This window comes from Psammomys obesus, unplaced genomic scaffold, assembly GCF_907164565.1.
Source record: "Psammomys obesus unplaced genomic scaffold, mPsaObe1.curated_primary_1811, whole genome shotgun sequence".
NCBI classification, from domain to species: Eukaryota; Metazoa; Chordata; class Mammalia; order Rodentia; family Muridae; genus Psammomys; species Psammomys obesus.
In genome coordinates, this window is record NW_026596046.1 from 17,819,441 (window position 1) to 17,832,673 (window position 13,233).

The 13,233-nt window shown below is 39.1% G+C and overlaps 1 protein-coding gene across 2 annotated transcripts in view; it reads left to right on the forward strand.

The window, feature by feature from the left end:
• Positions 1–13,233, forward strand: part of Ticrr (TOPBP1 interacting checkpoint and replication regulator) — a 42,313-nt gene that overhangs the window by 12,468 nt on the left and 16,612 nt on the right. For both annotated transcript variants that reach the window (XM_055623409.1, XM_055623407.1), the window contains 8 exons: positions 2,010–2,149; positions 3,462–3,677; positions 6,097–6,248; positions 7,806–7,906; positions 8,683–8,776; positions 8,865–8,944; positions 9,092–9,319; positions 9,816–9,912. In XM_055623409.1, the coding sequence (XP_055479384.1) occupies positions 2,010–2,149; positions 3,462–3,677; positions 6,097–6,248; positions 7,806–7,906; positions 8,683–8,776; positions 8,865–8,944; positions 9,092–9,319; positions 9,816–9,912 (1,108 nt within the window). The remainder of the gene's footprint in view (positions 1–2,009; positions 2,150–3,461; positions 3,678–6,096; positions 6,249–7,805; positions 7,907–8,682; positions 8,777–8,864; positions 8,945–9,091; positions 9,320–9,815; positions 9,913–13,233) is intronic.

Here is a 13,233-nt window from a genome sequence, read left to right on the forward strand (position 1 = left end):
GGGTACATTTCTTGATGCCTATGTGAAATTTAGAATTTGCTTATTGGGGCTGGAGAAATGGGTAGGTGTGTAAGAGCACTTGCTGTAAAAGACCCAAGTTCAAATCCTCAGCATGACATGAATGCCAAGCATGGCTGTACATGAGACCCTGTCTTAAAAAAAAATATGGCAGAGAGCAATATATAAAGACACCCAGCATTCTCTGGCCTCCACATGCATGTACTCAGGGGTATATATTCCATTTCACACTCAAATACCACACGTGTGCACACACACAAACATACACACAGACACACACACAGAATCTGCCTATTAATTTGCTTTTTAAAAAGGCTATTGGAAAAAAAAGCCTATTGGAATTTTGATTGGGTATGTATAAACTCATAGCTAAATTTGGGGAAGAACTGGCATGTTTAGTATAGTTTTCAGTGTACAAATTTACTTTGCATTATTTCTGCAAAGTGTCATAAGTATTGAATGTATTGGTATTGTCATAGACAGTCCAAAAGATTTTACAGGTAAATGATTAAGAGAATCCATCCATGTTACTGTATACAAAAATCAATATATAAAATTAATAGTATGCCCACTATAAACAGAAGCTATCATTTATGAACTATAGAATTGATCCCTTGAGACTATGGTCTTAAAAACTACAATTTCCAAGAAAATAAATTTATATTAACAAGTCATTAAGGACTTAGGGAATAGCTCAGGTAGATTCTTGCCCTGCCTTGGGTTTGACACCTAGCACTGGAAAAGAAACTAAGGTGCCTAGGAATAAAAGTAAGAGGCTGGATAAAGATAAAAGTCTTAAGATCAAAACAAAAGTTCCCCTCATGACATGCAGATTTTTTGTAAAGCTACAGAACGGGAGACAATGTGGCATTAGTGCACAGGTAAGCACAAGTCAGTGGAAGAGCAGAGAGTGCTTAGAAAGCGATGCTGCGATTTGTGGGAATGTGGCATGTAACAAGCAAGGGTGGCATTGTGACTAGCAGGGAAGATAAATTCAGTTTAATAAGTAATAATATGACAGTTGGTTACCCAAAAGATAACAATTAGATTTTAATCTTTTAGAAAACAACAGTGAATTTCTAGTAGATTAAAATATATGGATCTGGGTAGTGGTGGCACATGTCTTTAATCCCAGCACTTGGAAGTTAGAGTCAGGTGAATTGCTATGAATTTAAGGCCAGCCTGGTCTACAGAACGAGTCTAGGACAGCCAGGGCTACACAGAGAAACCCTGTCTCAAAAAACTACCCCCCAATGCATTTATGTCATGTGTGTATTAAAATCATTAGAAAGATGTAAGTCAGGACAAATTACATATAGGTGTGTGTGCCTGCCTATGGGTATATCACATGAGTGCAGATGCCTTAGGGGGTCCAGAATTGTCCCCAGAAACTAGAGGTAGAGATTGTTTGGGCAGCCATGTGGGAATCAAACCTGAGTCTTCTGAAAGAGCAGTAAGTGCACTCAACCACTAAGCCATCTCAAATGCTTTTGATAAAACTTGTAAAGATGAATAAACCAGAGCTATTCATAGAAAAGTAAAAAATATGTTGACTATGAGCAATTGCAAAAGCTAAAATTATGATATCATTTATATAAAATTTACAACACAGAAAATAGGAATTATATGTGTCTACGTAAAATGCAAACAAGCTTAAAAGTATCTGGGAAAAGATGAAGCAGGGCTTTAACTATGTCTGCAATGTCTATGAAATGTTGGAAGCAGCTATAACAATTAAAAAGAACTTAATCTTGATGCTAGGTATACTCTTACCTATTTATATGTTTCTCTGCTTTCTAGTTGAAAAGTTCATATTTTTTATTTAATAGCAAAACTTTAAAAAGGACAAAAAAAGGGGACAAACCTCCTCTACCACTTGAATCTCCTGAGACAGTGAGTCTGCATGTGAGATGATGGTAGCCCTGTACATATTCTGAGTGATGGTTTGCAAAGTCAGAATTTGGCCTTATCCTATGCACCCTGTCTTACAGGTTATTACAGGCTGCTTCACCTGATAATGAAGATGCCTCCAAAACTGAAAGTGAACTAACACGCTGCCTCTCTGAGTTCTACCAGAGAAATTCTCATGAAGACACTACTGTAGTTAATCAAGAACGTAGCAGAAAGAAACGTATGTACATAGAAAGCCCGTTTGTTAAGGCAGTCTTGTTTTCTTTTTGAGACTGTATGATTTGTTTTATTTGTTTGTTGTTTGCTTTTCCAGACAGGGCTTTTTCTCTGTGTAGCAGAGCCCTCGCTGTCCTTGAACTTAATTTGTAAACCAGGCTGTCCCCTGCCTTTACTTCTGAGTGCTAGGATTAAAGGGTGCACCATCACATCTGGCCAAGATAAATGTTTTAAAAGACTGTTATTCATTTTCAAAAAGAAATAAAAGGTTGATTGTGATTGAAATGGTAACTGAAAGTAATTTCCTATTTCAAATTTGAAAATAATTATACTATTCAATGTTGATTAAATCTTGATGTTCTTCCTTGTGGATTGAGCATCTCGTTTTTATTAAAATAGAAATATCAGTACAGCTTTTTGTTTGGTTGGTTTTACTAGTTACAAATATTTGCTCATCACTTACTTTGCCTCCCCTAGCCCCAAGCTAGGATCTGAAACCAAGGCTTCAGGCATGTTAGTCAATGCTTCACCACTGAACTATATCCCTTGAATTTGCCTTTTTAATCATTCTGCTTCACTCTTGTTGTTGAACATGTAGATTGTTTTCAATTTCTGTCACAAATAATCCCACAGCACATATAATGTGTAAACTCTGAGAGATTTCCTTAGCAGTTTCCAAAAATAAGTTACTGTGTTAAAGAATATGAAAATTGGCTTTTGATAAATATTGCTAAATTGTTTAAGAAAAGGCATGCACTTGCCTAGCATGAGCTAGCTATGAGATCTATTCCTAGCACTGCAAAGAAGAAAAATCTCATCACCACTCTGACTTGAGCAGCACCAAATTGGAAGTGTGTTTGGTATTTGCTTTGTGTCAGAATCATTGAGATGGGTCTGGAGAGACGGCTCAACAGTTAAGAACATTTGTTGCTTTTGCAGAGGACCCGGGATTAGTTCCCAGCACCTATATGCAGCTCCCAACCATCTGTAGCTCCATTTCCAAGGGATCCAATGCGTCTTCTGGTCTCTGTACCAAAGAAGCACATTATATGCATGTATACATGAAGACAAAAGAATCATGTCCAAAAAATATAATCTTTTTAAAAAAAGATTGTTGAGATATTTAGTTTCTAAATTTCAGTAAAAGGAATTTGTTAACTATGTATTATAGTTAGAAGCAGGTAAAAGAACTCCCTGGTTTGGATAATTTCTAAAGGTAGATATTTCCAGTATTCCTTTATAGTATTTGGAGAATATGATTTCTGATTCCTTAGAAGCGACACTTGACTTTTCTTCCCATGCTGATGTTTTTACAGGGGTTATTCCCCGAACTCCGGTGAGACAAAAGATGAATGCCATGTCCCGCTCCCTGAAGATGCTCAATGTGGCGAGGCTAAATGTAAAGGCTCAGAAGCTACATCCAGATGGGAGTCCAGATACGGCTGTGGAGAAGGGTTTCCAAAAGACAGGTGTTGGCCGAACAGCAGACAAGGAAGATAGAGGAAGAGTATTAAGAAGTTCTAAGCTTAAAGGTACTCATTCATTCTAGAGCATTTGGTGTCCATGTTAGTGTGTAAGAGAGCTAGAGGCTGCGGAATCTAGCCCAGTTGATAAGAGTGCTTGTCTAGCATTCCTGAAATCCTTGGATTTGATTCCCTAGAACCACATAAAACTGAGCATGATGGGGCACACATATAAGCTCAGCATTGGGAGTAGAGTCAGAAGGATCAGAAGTTTGGTATCATCTCATCTATATAATGTGGCTACCTGGGCTATATGAACCCTCATGTAAATAAATATACAAATAAATAAAACGAAATGGAGGGGGAGGCATGGGAGAGGAAAAATAGATTGAAATTATTTGAGGAAGTGAAAACTAGACTAAGATTTGTCTCCATGTAGACAAGAGGACAACCTTAGCTGTAATTCTTCAGGAGCCATCCACCCTTTTAAAATTTTTATTTAATTAATATATTGAACTAGGATCTCATGTAGTCCAGAGTATCTATCCAAACTCTATGTAGCTGAGCCTAGCCTTGAACTCCTGACCCTCCTGCCTCTACCTCCCCAGTGCTAGGATTACAGGACTGTTCTACCATGCCCAGTAGGCTCTTTCACTGGCCTGGAGCTTTCTGAGAGAGTAGGATGGCTAGCTAGTAAGCCCTAAGGATCCACCCTTCTCCATCCCCAGAACTGGATTGTAAGCACCACATCTGCTTATTAAAATGCTGATGCTGGGAGATTAGGTTCCCATAGATTGCAACTGAGTTGTAACTCTCAGGTGGCCCTACTGTTGAGTTTTAAATAATTTTATAACATTTTAATTTATATTCATATGTGAATGTGTGCATGTGCATGTTACAGTGTATACGTGGAGGTCAGAGGAGGTAGTGGGAGCTCATTCTTTATCCATCACGTAAGCACCCTTTACTGCGCAGCCCTCTTATTAGCCTGTTATTGAGTTTAAGAGATTTTTGTACATTTTGGATAATGACTTTTTATCAGATGTCATTTGCAGATAGTTTCTCCAAATTAATGGCTTACCTTTTACACCTTTGTCAGTATGTTGACACAACATTAGTATTTCTTTTTAGTTAGTTGGGTTTGTTTTTTTTAAATCTCACATAGCCCAGGCTAACCTCAAGACTACTATGTGGCTGAGTCTTGCCTTGAACTCCTGTTCTTCCTTTCTCCTAGCTCATTTAGATTTTCTTTGTTTTCTTTTAGCAGTCTTAGACCTTTTATTTTCATATTTTGACTGACTCATTTTGATTTTTGTGGAGGATAAAAGGTTGTATCTGAACCTAATGTTTCCAGTTTGGGTATTGTTCTAGCACCAGTTGGTCTTGTGTTCATTGTATCACCTTTGTTCCTTATCAGAGGTTAGTTGACTGTACTTACAAGTCTAATACTGAGCCCTACTTAATCACTTTGTGTTTGTTTTTCTGATGCAACACATATATTAAGTCTTAAAGTTGGGTAGTTTTTAGTCCTCTGATTTTTATCTCTCAGCACTGAGTTGATTTAAACTCTCTCCCTCTCCCTCTCTTCCACCCCACCCCCCTTGGCTGTCCTGGAACTCTGTTCCAGACTGGCCTCCAGCTCAGAGATCCACCTGCCTCTGCCTCCCAAATGCTGGGATTAAAGTTGTGTGCCAGCACTGCCCGGCTAATACCAGGTTGCCAATGTCTTCAAGTAATTTGTTGAGGTCTTCAGTGTGTTGCATTGAATCTTTTGATTGGAAGGAAAGAACTTACATTGTGACAGTATAAAGCCTGTCTATGTGTGAGCATAGGGATACTTCCATTTAATTGATTCTTTGATTTCTTCCACAGTTTTGTAGTTTTCCTCATATGGGTTTTATACATATTTTGTTAGATTTAATTCCTGAGTGATTTCATATTTTTGCATACTAAAATAGTTAATAATTAAAAAATTATTTGTGGGTGTTAGGCACAGAACAGCAAGTGCTCTTAACCACTGAGCTACATCTAGTCTCTGATAATGTGGTTTTTGCAGGTTAACTTTGTTTCATACAACTTTGTTACAATCCTTCATTAACTCCAGGAGCTTTCTTGTTAGTTCTTTAAGATTTCCTACATGGAAAATCATGTCATGTAGAATTTTTCCTTGACTAAAGTTTTATTACATATAATTGCAAAACCTTAGAAATAATCACTAATCTCTGTTTTTTCTCAATCTCAGCACCAGTGACATTTTGAACCAGATATCCTTCCTTTCATGTTGGCCTGTGCTGGGCACTGTAGGATGTTTAATGTCATCTGTATCATCTACACATTACATGCTAGTAACCCCTAGTCAATCATGGCAATCTATACATAATTAGATTTCTCCTGGAAGACAAAGTCTTCCCAATTGATAAACCCTTAAGTGATTCACAAAGTTCATCTGAATAAGATAACAAAATGTTCTTTTTCCCTCCCACAACAGATTTTAAAACTGAAGAGGAGCTTCTGTCTTACATACGTGACAACTACCAAAAGACTGTGGCTACAGGAGAAATCACATTGTATTCATGTGCTCAGAATATGGTCTCAACCATCAAAGTGTTTCTAAAGTCTAAGAACGTTAAGGAGTTAGAAGTAAGGAGGTCTAGATAACACTGTCATAAATGTCTATTTGGTGGGTAGTAGTTGTAGTGGTTGATGGGTTTAGTGCACATATCTTGAAGAATTTCCATTATGGTGCTCATGACTGAAAGATGATGAGTAGGCTAGAGAGCTGATTCAGTGGTTAAAAGCACTGACTTCCAGAGAAACCAAGTTCAACTCCCAGTTCCAAGGGACTGTCTCACCCTCTTCTGACCTCTTTGGGTACTGCATGCATGTGCTGCACAGATGTACATGTAGTCAAAACATGTAAACTAAAATAAAGATAGTAAATATTTAAAAAAAGGAAAATGATGAATAGAGGATTGGATACAATTCCAGCTTTTGGAATGTGACCCTGATAAACTGGAGGCCAGAAATCCAAGTGGACTTCTGTCCTAATGAGAGTGCTATAATTTGTGTTGTGTGTTAGCTACATGAATTAAACTAGTGATTTTAACCCTAGCTCTTCTTCAGAATTGCTTTGTTGTTATTGTTTTGATTTATTATTGTTATTTATCTATTTGGGTTTGTGTGTAAATGTGTGTATATGAGTGTTTTGTCTGCATGTATGTCTGCGCACAGTGTGCACTGGGTCCCCTGGAACTGGAGTTACAGACATTTGATAACTACCATGTGGGTGCTGGGAATCAAAATGGGGTTGTTCTCTGGAAGAGCAAAGAGTGTTCTTAATTGCTGAGCCATCTCTCTAGCCTTGTTTTGTTTTTAATGCAAGTGTCTGGTCCTTCCAGACTGCAGATGAGCTCCAAGTCTTTGTGTTGGGACTTGGGTATCTGTTTGTTTTAAGAACTTCCTACTAACTCTGGCAGTGCTGCAAACCACTGCTCTGGAATAGCTTATTGCCTTTATCATGTTGAATGGCAAAATCCTTCTTTACAACAAGAGTTGTTTACATTTATCACTGCTTTGTGGAACTTTTTTTTTTTTTTTAATAAAAAGGAATGGTAGCACACTCCTTTAATTCCTGCACTTGAGAGGAAGGAGGAAGAGGATCTTAGTGAGTTCAAGGCTAGCCTGGTCTACATGATAAATTTCAGGACAGCCAGGACTATAGGGGGTGGAGGAGGGGAGTGTGTGTGAGAGGGAGAGAGACTGTCTCAAGAAAAAGGATCCTTTTTTTTTTTTTTTTTTTTATTATGTGTATGTGTGTATGTGCTCATAAAGGTGTGTGTGGAGTGTGCATGTGTGTGCAGGTCCTTGGAGGTGTCTGATCTTCAAGAGCTGCAGTTAAAAGTGGTTGTGAGCATCCAATAGGTGCTAGAAATCCTCTGCAAGAGCAATATGTGCTCTTAACTAACTGATGAGACATCTCTGCAGCCCAAGGAAAGTTAACAGTTCCAATGGAAAGGCTTGCTGTGTCTACTTGGATACACATAGTTATTTTTAACCTGCATTTTCTTTAAGGTATCAAAGGAAACCGTTTATTTCAGTGGTTTTCATTCAAATGAAAGAATAAGGAAGTATATAAAGCTGTGAATCAAACTAGAAAAAGTAACCATTTCCTCCTACCTGATTATTTTGTATCTGCAGGTGACCTGCCTGAATCATATGAACACTAACCTCTTAAAAACCAGCAAAATTCTCCGACAGAATCTAGGGGGAAAGATGGATAAAGAAGACAAAGTCAGAGAGTAAGAAACCACTGTTTATTTTTATCATCACTCCAAAGCAGAGTTCTGAGGTTAGCTTCTTTAGTGATCTTTATGATGTTCTGATGAGCAGTTTGAGTTCTTTTATAAGCACATCAGTAGTTAGAGAAAGCACTGGATTCTTAAGGGACTCATTTCCCTTCATTGTCCCTTTCTTTTTTTTTTTTTTTTAAATGGAGCCCACACTGACCTCAAAGTTGCTATGTCACTGAGACTGGCCTTGAATTCTGATCCTTCTGCTTCCACCTCAACAAGGATTGAGATTACAAATGTGCATTCCCAGTTTGGCATTCAAATGCAGGGCCTCAGGCCTGCTAGTTGAGCACTTCAACAAGTGAGCTACATCCAGGTTTCCCCAACCCATGCATGGATTGTTTGTTTGTTTGTTTGTTTAGATTTACTTATTATGTATACAGTATTCTGCCTGCATGTACGCCTGGCATGCCAGAAGGGGGTACCAGATCTCATTAAAGATAGTGGTGAGCCATTATGTGGTTGTTGGTAATTGAACTCAGGACCTTTGGAAGAGCAGCCAGTGCTCTTGACCTCTGAGCCATCTCTTCAGCCCATCTCCCTCTCTTTTTTAGTACTGGAGATTTAATCCAGGATTTTGTATATACTAGGCATGTGCTTTAGCTATGAGTTACGTTCCTAATTCTTGGTCATTGACCTTTATGTAAATAGATCTTTGCTCTAAGCAAGAGTTTTCAGCAAGTGGCAATCAAAGGAGATGTGACCAAGTATTTTGTTTCCTCAAGGTGCCAGCTTCAGGTGTTTCTTCGTCTGGAGATGTGTCAGCAGTGCCCCTCCATACTGGAAAGTGCAGATGAGGTGGAGCACGTAGTGGAGGAGGTAAGTCCATGGCTGCCACCCTGAGAGCCCGAGTTCCTGCCTTCAGCTTCCCAGCAGGGGCTGTGCTAACTTCTGCACTCTCTCTCAGGTGACAGATTTGCTGCGCATGCTCTGTCTCACTAAGGACTCCGCATACCTGTCAGAGTTCCTGGAGGAGATTTTGAGATTGTGAGTTTAACAACTACTAGCTTAGTTTAAAGTTGTTTGTTCAAAGGACTACACATGCGTTATCTTAGGAGCATAAGGTTACAAGGCATGTTTGCATGCTGGGTGCAGGGGTAATTCAGTTCTGTATCTAACCAATATATTCCACAGGTATATCGACTCCATCCCAGGGACAGTTGGACAGCTGTACCACAGCCTGGGGTTAAAGGTTCCTCAGAAGCTGGCTGCAGTCCTTCCTATGGAATTTTTTAGTGATGATTCTATGACTCAAGAGAGCAAGTCACCACCTCTCTCATCCAGCGCTCACAGATCAGTGCCTGCCATTACTGAGTCTGAGCAGCTGGAAGAGCTGCGGACCAGATCAGCCAAGAAAAGAAGGTGGGCGGCAAGTCATTCTGGCATTGCCCTTAAATTAGGAGCAAGGGCAAGTTTGAACATAGTCTTGCTTTTGTCCATCTAATGCACTGGGTTGGCACTTACCCTTTTATCAGAATCGAGAGTTCCTTCCCAAGAGCATCCAGCACTTTATCTTTATAACTCAGGAAATATGTGATACTTTGTTTTACAGAGCTCTTCTTTGCTGTCTACAAGGGCTATCTAAGAACTAGGAACCTGTTGTGAAAAAAGATTAGGGTTTCAGCTTAGTTATAATATTTCCCTTGCTGTCTTTTATTGTTTTTAACTAGCTGAATCTGTATTAGCTTTTTTTTTTTTTTTTTTTTTTTTTCTGTAATTCTGAACTTGTTATATATACAGACCAACCTCAAGACAACTAGCCAGCATTTAAACAATGTATTTTAGATGCTGGTTTCACTCAAACCTAACTATATATTTACTCTATTTGGTGTATTTTTCTATTCTCTTTTTTTAGAAGGAAAAATGCACTAATAAGACATAAAAGTATTGCAGAGATTTCACAGACTCTTCGACAAATTGAAGTACCTAAAGTGTCCAAGAGAGCTACAAGAAATGTAAGTAATCAATCAATAGACAAGAGCTAACAACTCTATGTCAGTGGGGCTTGACAGTGAAGATGGAAGGTGGTATTTCTCCTGTTATGAAGCCAGCTTTGGAGGGTACTTTATCTGAAATGACATTTCAGAGTTTTGGAATTTTAGATGACAATAAACAAACAAATAAATAAATAAAATGGGGGGACGGTTAGAGAGATAGTTCAATGGTTAAGAGCACTGGCTGCTTTTCCAGAGGTTCTGAGTTCAATTCCCCTTAGCCACGTGGTGGCTCACGGCCATTTGTAACTGTACTCCTATAGAACCTGTTGCCCTCTTCTGGTGTACAGACATACATGCAGGCAAAACCCATATACATAAACAATCCTCATCAGGGAGGAAAAAAATCTTTGGATTTTAGCTCAGTTCAGATTTTTGGACTTCTGGATTTAGGGATATTCAACTAGTATAAATATTTTTGTGAACATGTATTAAATAAAATAAACCCACTGGGGCCAGGGAGAATATTTATTTAGTCAGTAAAGTACTTGCGATTTGAGTTAAATCCCCAGAACTCACATACACACGCACACATATGCACACACACACACAGAGAGAGAGAGAGAGAGAGAGAGAGAGAGAGAAAGAGGACAGGGTGGGGGCTAAGGAAGCTATAATAGCTAAGAAGATAGCTCAGTCAGTGTGAGGACCTGAATTTGACCTCTAGAACCCATGTTTAAAAAATCCACCCAGTGGGACTGGAGAAATGGCTCAGGGGTTAAGAGCATTGGCTGCTCTTTCAAGCACCCAGGTTCAATTCCCAGCACCACATGGAAGCTCACAACTGTCTGTAATTCTAGTTTCAAAGGAATCAATGCCCCCACACAAGCATACATACACCAATGCACATAAATCATTAAAAACAAAAAATACCCCAAAATGGTACCAGGCAGTGGTGGCACATGCCTTTTAAGCTAAGCACTCAGGAGGCAGAGTCCAGGCTGGTCTACAGAGTTCCAGGATAGCCAAGGCTACACAGAGAAACTCTGTCTTGAAAAAAACAAAAAACAAAACAAAATAAAAATGGCTGGTCTTGGTGGCACACATCTTTAATCCCCAGAAATTGGGAGGTAGGGCAGGAATATCATTGAGTTTGAGGCTAGCCTAGTCTACAGAGTGAGTTCCAGTACATCCAGGGCTACATAGGCTAACCTTGTCTTAAGAAAACAAAAAGGCAGGGATTAGGGACATGCTCAGTTGGTAAAAGTGCTTGCTGTGCAAACATGAAGACCTGAGTTAGTTTAGAACCCATCCATGAAATATCTGGCATAGTGGCACATACTTGTAATCCACCAATGGGGAGAAAGAATCCTCCATTCCTGAGTTTGCTGGACAGCTATTTCAGGCTAGTAAGAGATCCTATCTCAAAAACAAAAATGTGGTTAGTACCTAAAGGAATGATACCCTAAGTTGTTCTCTGACTTCCACATGTGCGCATGTGGACCTGCCACACAGAAATACACATGTCTGTGAGCAAACACAAAGACTACAATAGTTATAGCAATTTGAAGAAAACAAGTAAAAGCTAGGAGTAGGGCCTAAAGAGATGGCTCAGAGCACTTGCTTCCCTTCCAGAGGAACTAACACTGGGGAGACTTAAAACCGCCTGTGACTCCAGTACGAGGGGATCATAAGCCTTTAACCTCAAAGACACCTGCATTCACATGCACATAGCAACACACAGACACATGCACATAACAGAATAATAAAAATCAATCTTATAAAAAAGTTAGGTGAGGAAAATTCAGTCTTTAATGTTTATAACAAAACTTGTAAAAAGATGATGAAAATGTCATTGAAAAACAACATATGATTGCATGATCATAATAGGTGTTTATCTCTCAGAAAAGTACTTTTCAATATGTTACATTTCATTTCAATAGTAAGTTGGGAGTGGAAGATGGCCACTGTCATGAAACCTGGTGGTAATTGGTTTTTCTGTGGCAAGACATAATCTTTCTGTGTAGAGAAACAAAACAGTGAAGCTAGAATCTGACTAGGTGGAATCAACATCATGCTGAAGAAAGAAGGGAGACTAAAGATGCAGTGACACTTTGGAACATGAACTGTTTGAGGTCAAGTCCATGAGAACTTGTTTCAGAAGCATCCGTAGTGCCTGTTCATTTCTAAATTGCCCTTAGCAGGGGTGGTGGTTTCTTTTAGAGGTGCCAGTATTTATCCCACCTTACCTGTGGATAAGATACCCATCTTACAGATCTTGCAATCATGACTAAAGGACAGGAAATCCAAAACTGGGTGAACAGAAGCTGGGAGGATTCTGTTATCTCTAGGTTTTATAGTGATTTAAACTTTCTAGCACTCTTTGAAATTGCCCAAGGCAGCCATGGCTGGGTGTGGCGATGGCACTCAGAAGGCAGAGGCAGATGGATCTCTGAGTTTGTGGCTGGCCTGGCCCACATAGTGAGTTCCAGATCACCCAAGGCTACTTAGTGTAACCCTGTTTCAGAAAATAAACAACAAAACCAGACTAGACTTAGGAGGATCAGGATCTGATATTGGATTAAAGAATGTATTTCTTGCCAGTTGGTACTATATATCATGACAGTTGTTGAACTGAAGAATTAGAAATTAAGTTTTTATATAAAAATTTTGAGTTTTGTTTCATTTTTTTGTTTTGTTTTGTTGGTGTTTGTTTGTTTGTTTGTTTTGGCCTGGTTTTTTGAGGCAGGGTTTTTATATAGCTCTGGCTCTGCTGGAACTCACTTTGTAGACCAGGCTGGCATCGAATTCAACAGAGATCCACCTGCCTCCCAAGTGTTGGGATTAAAGGCATGTGCTTTTTGGAAGGTCAGTATAGTTAAGGAAGGAAGCAGGGAATTTGTAGTGTTAAGTGTAGCATATGTTAGTGTATATTAGTTTGCATATATTAGTTCCTAAAATTTAGAATGATTGGGAAAAAAGATTTTGATCCTATCCTAGTACCTCCTACATATAATCTCTTAGTTGGTTCCCCCCCCCCTTTATTTTTTTAAATGTTTTTCATGTTATTTTAGTGTATGGGTGTTTTGCCTGTGTGTTTGTGTAAGTGTACCATGTGAATACCTAGTACCCATAAATGCTAAAAGAGGACATCAGATACCCTAGACCTAGAGTGGCAGACAATTGTGAGTTGTGGGGTAATGGGAACTTAACCTGAGTGTTCTGCAAGAGCAGCTAGTGCTCTTAACCACTGGGCCGAAACTCTCCAGCCTCAGTTTACTTTGTTATATGGAAGAACAGGGTTGATAAACTAACAAAGGGTTGATTAAAAGTTAATAATGT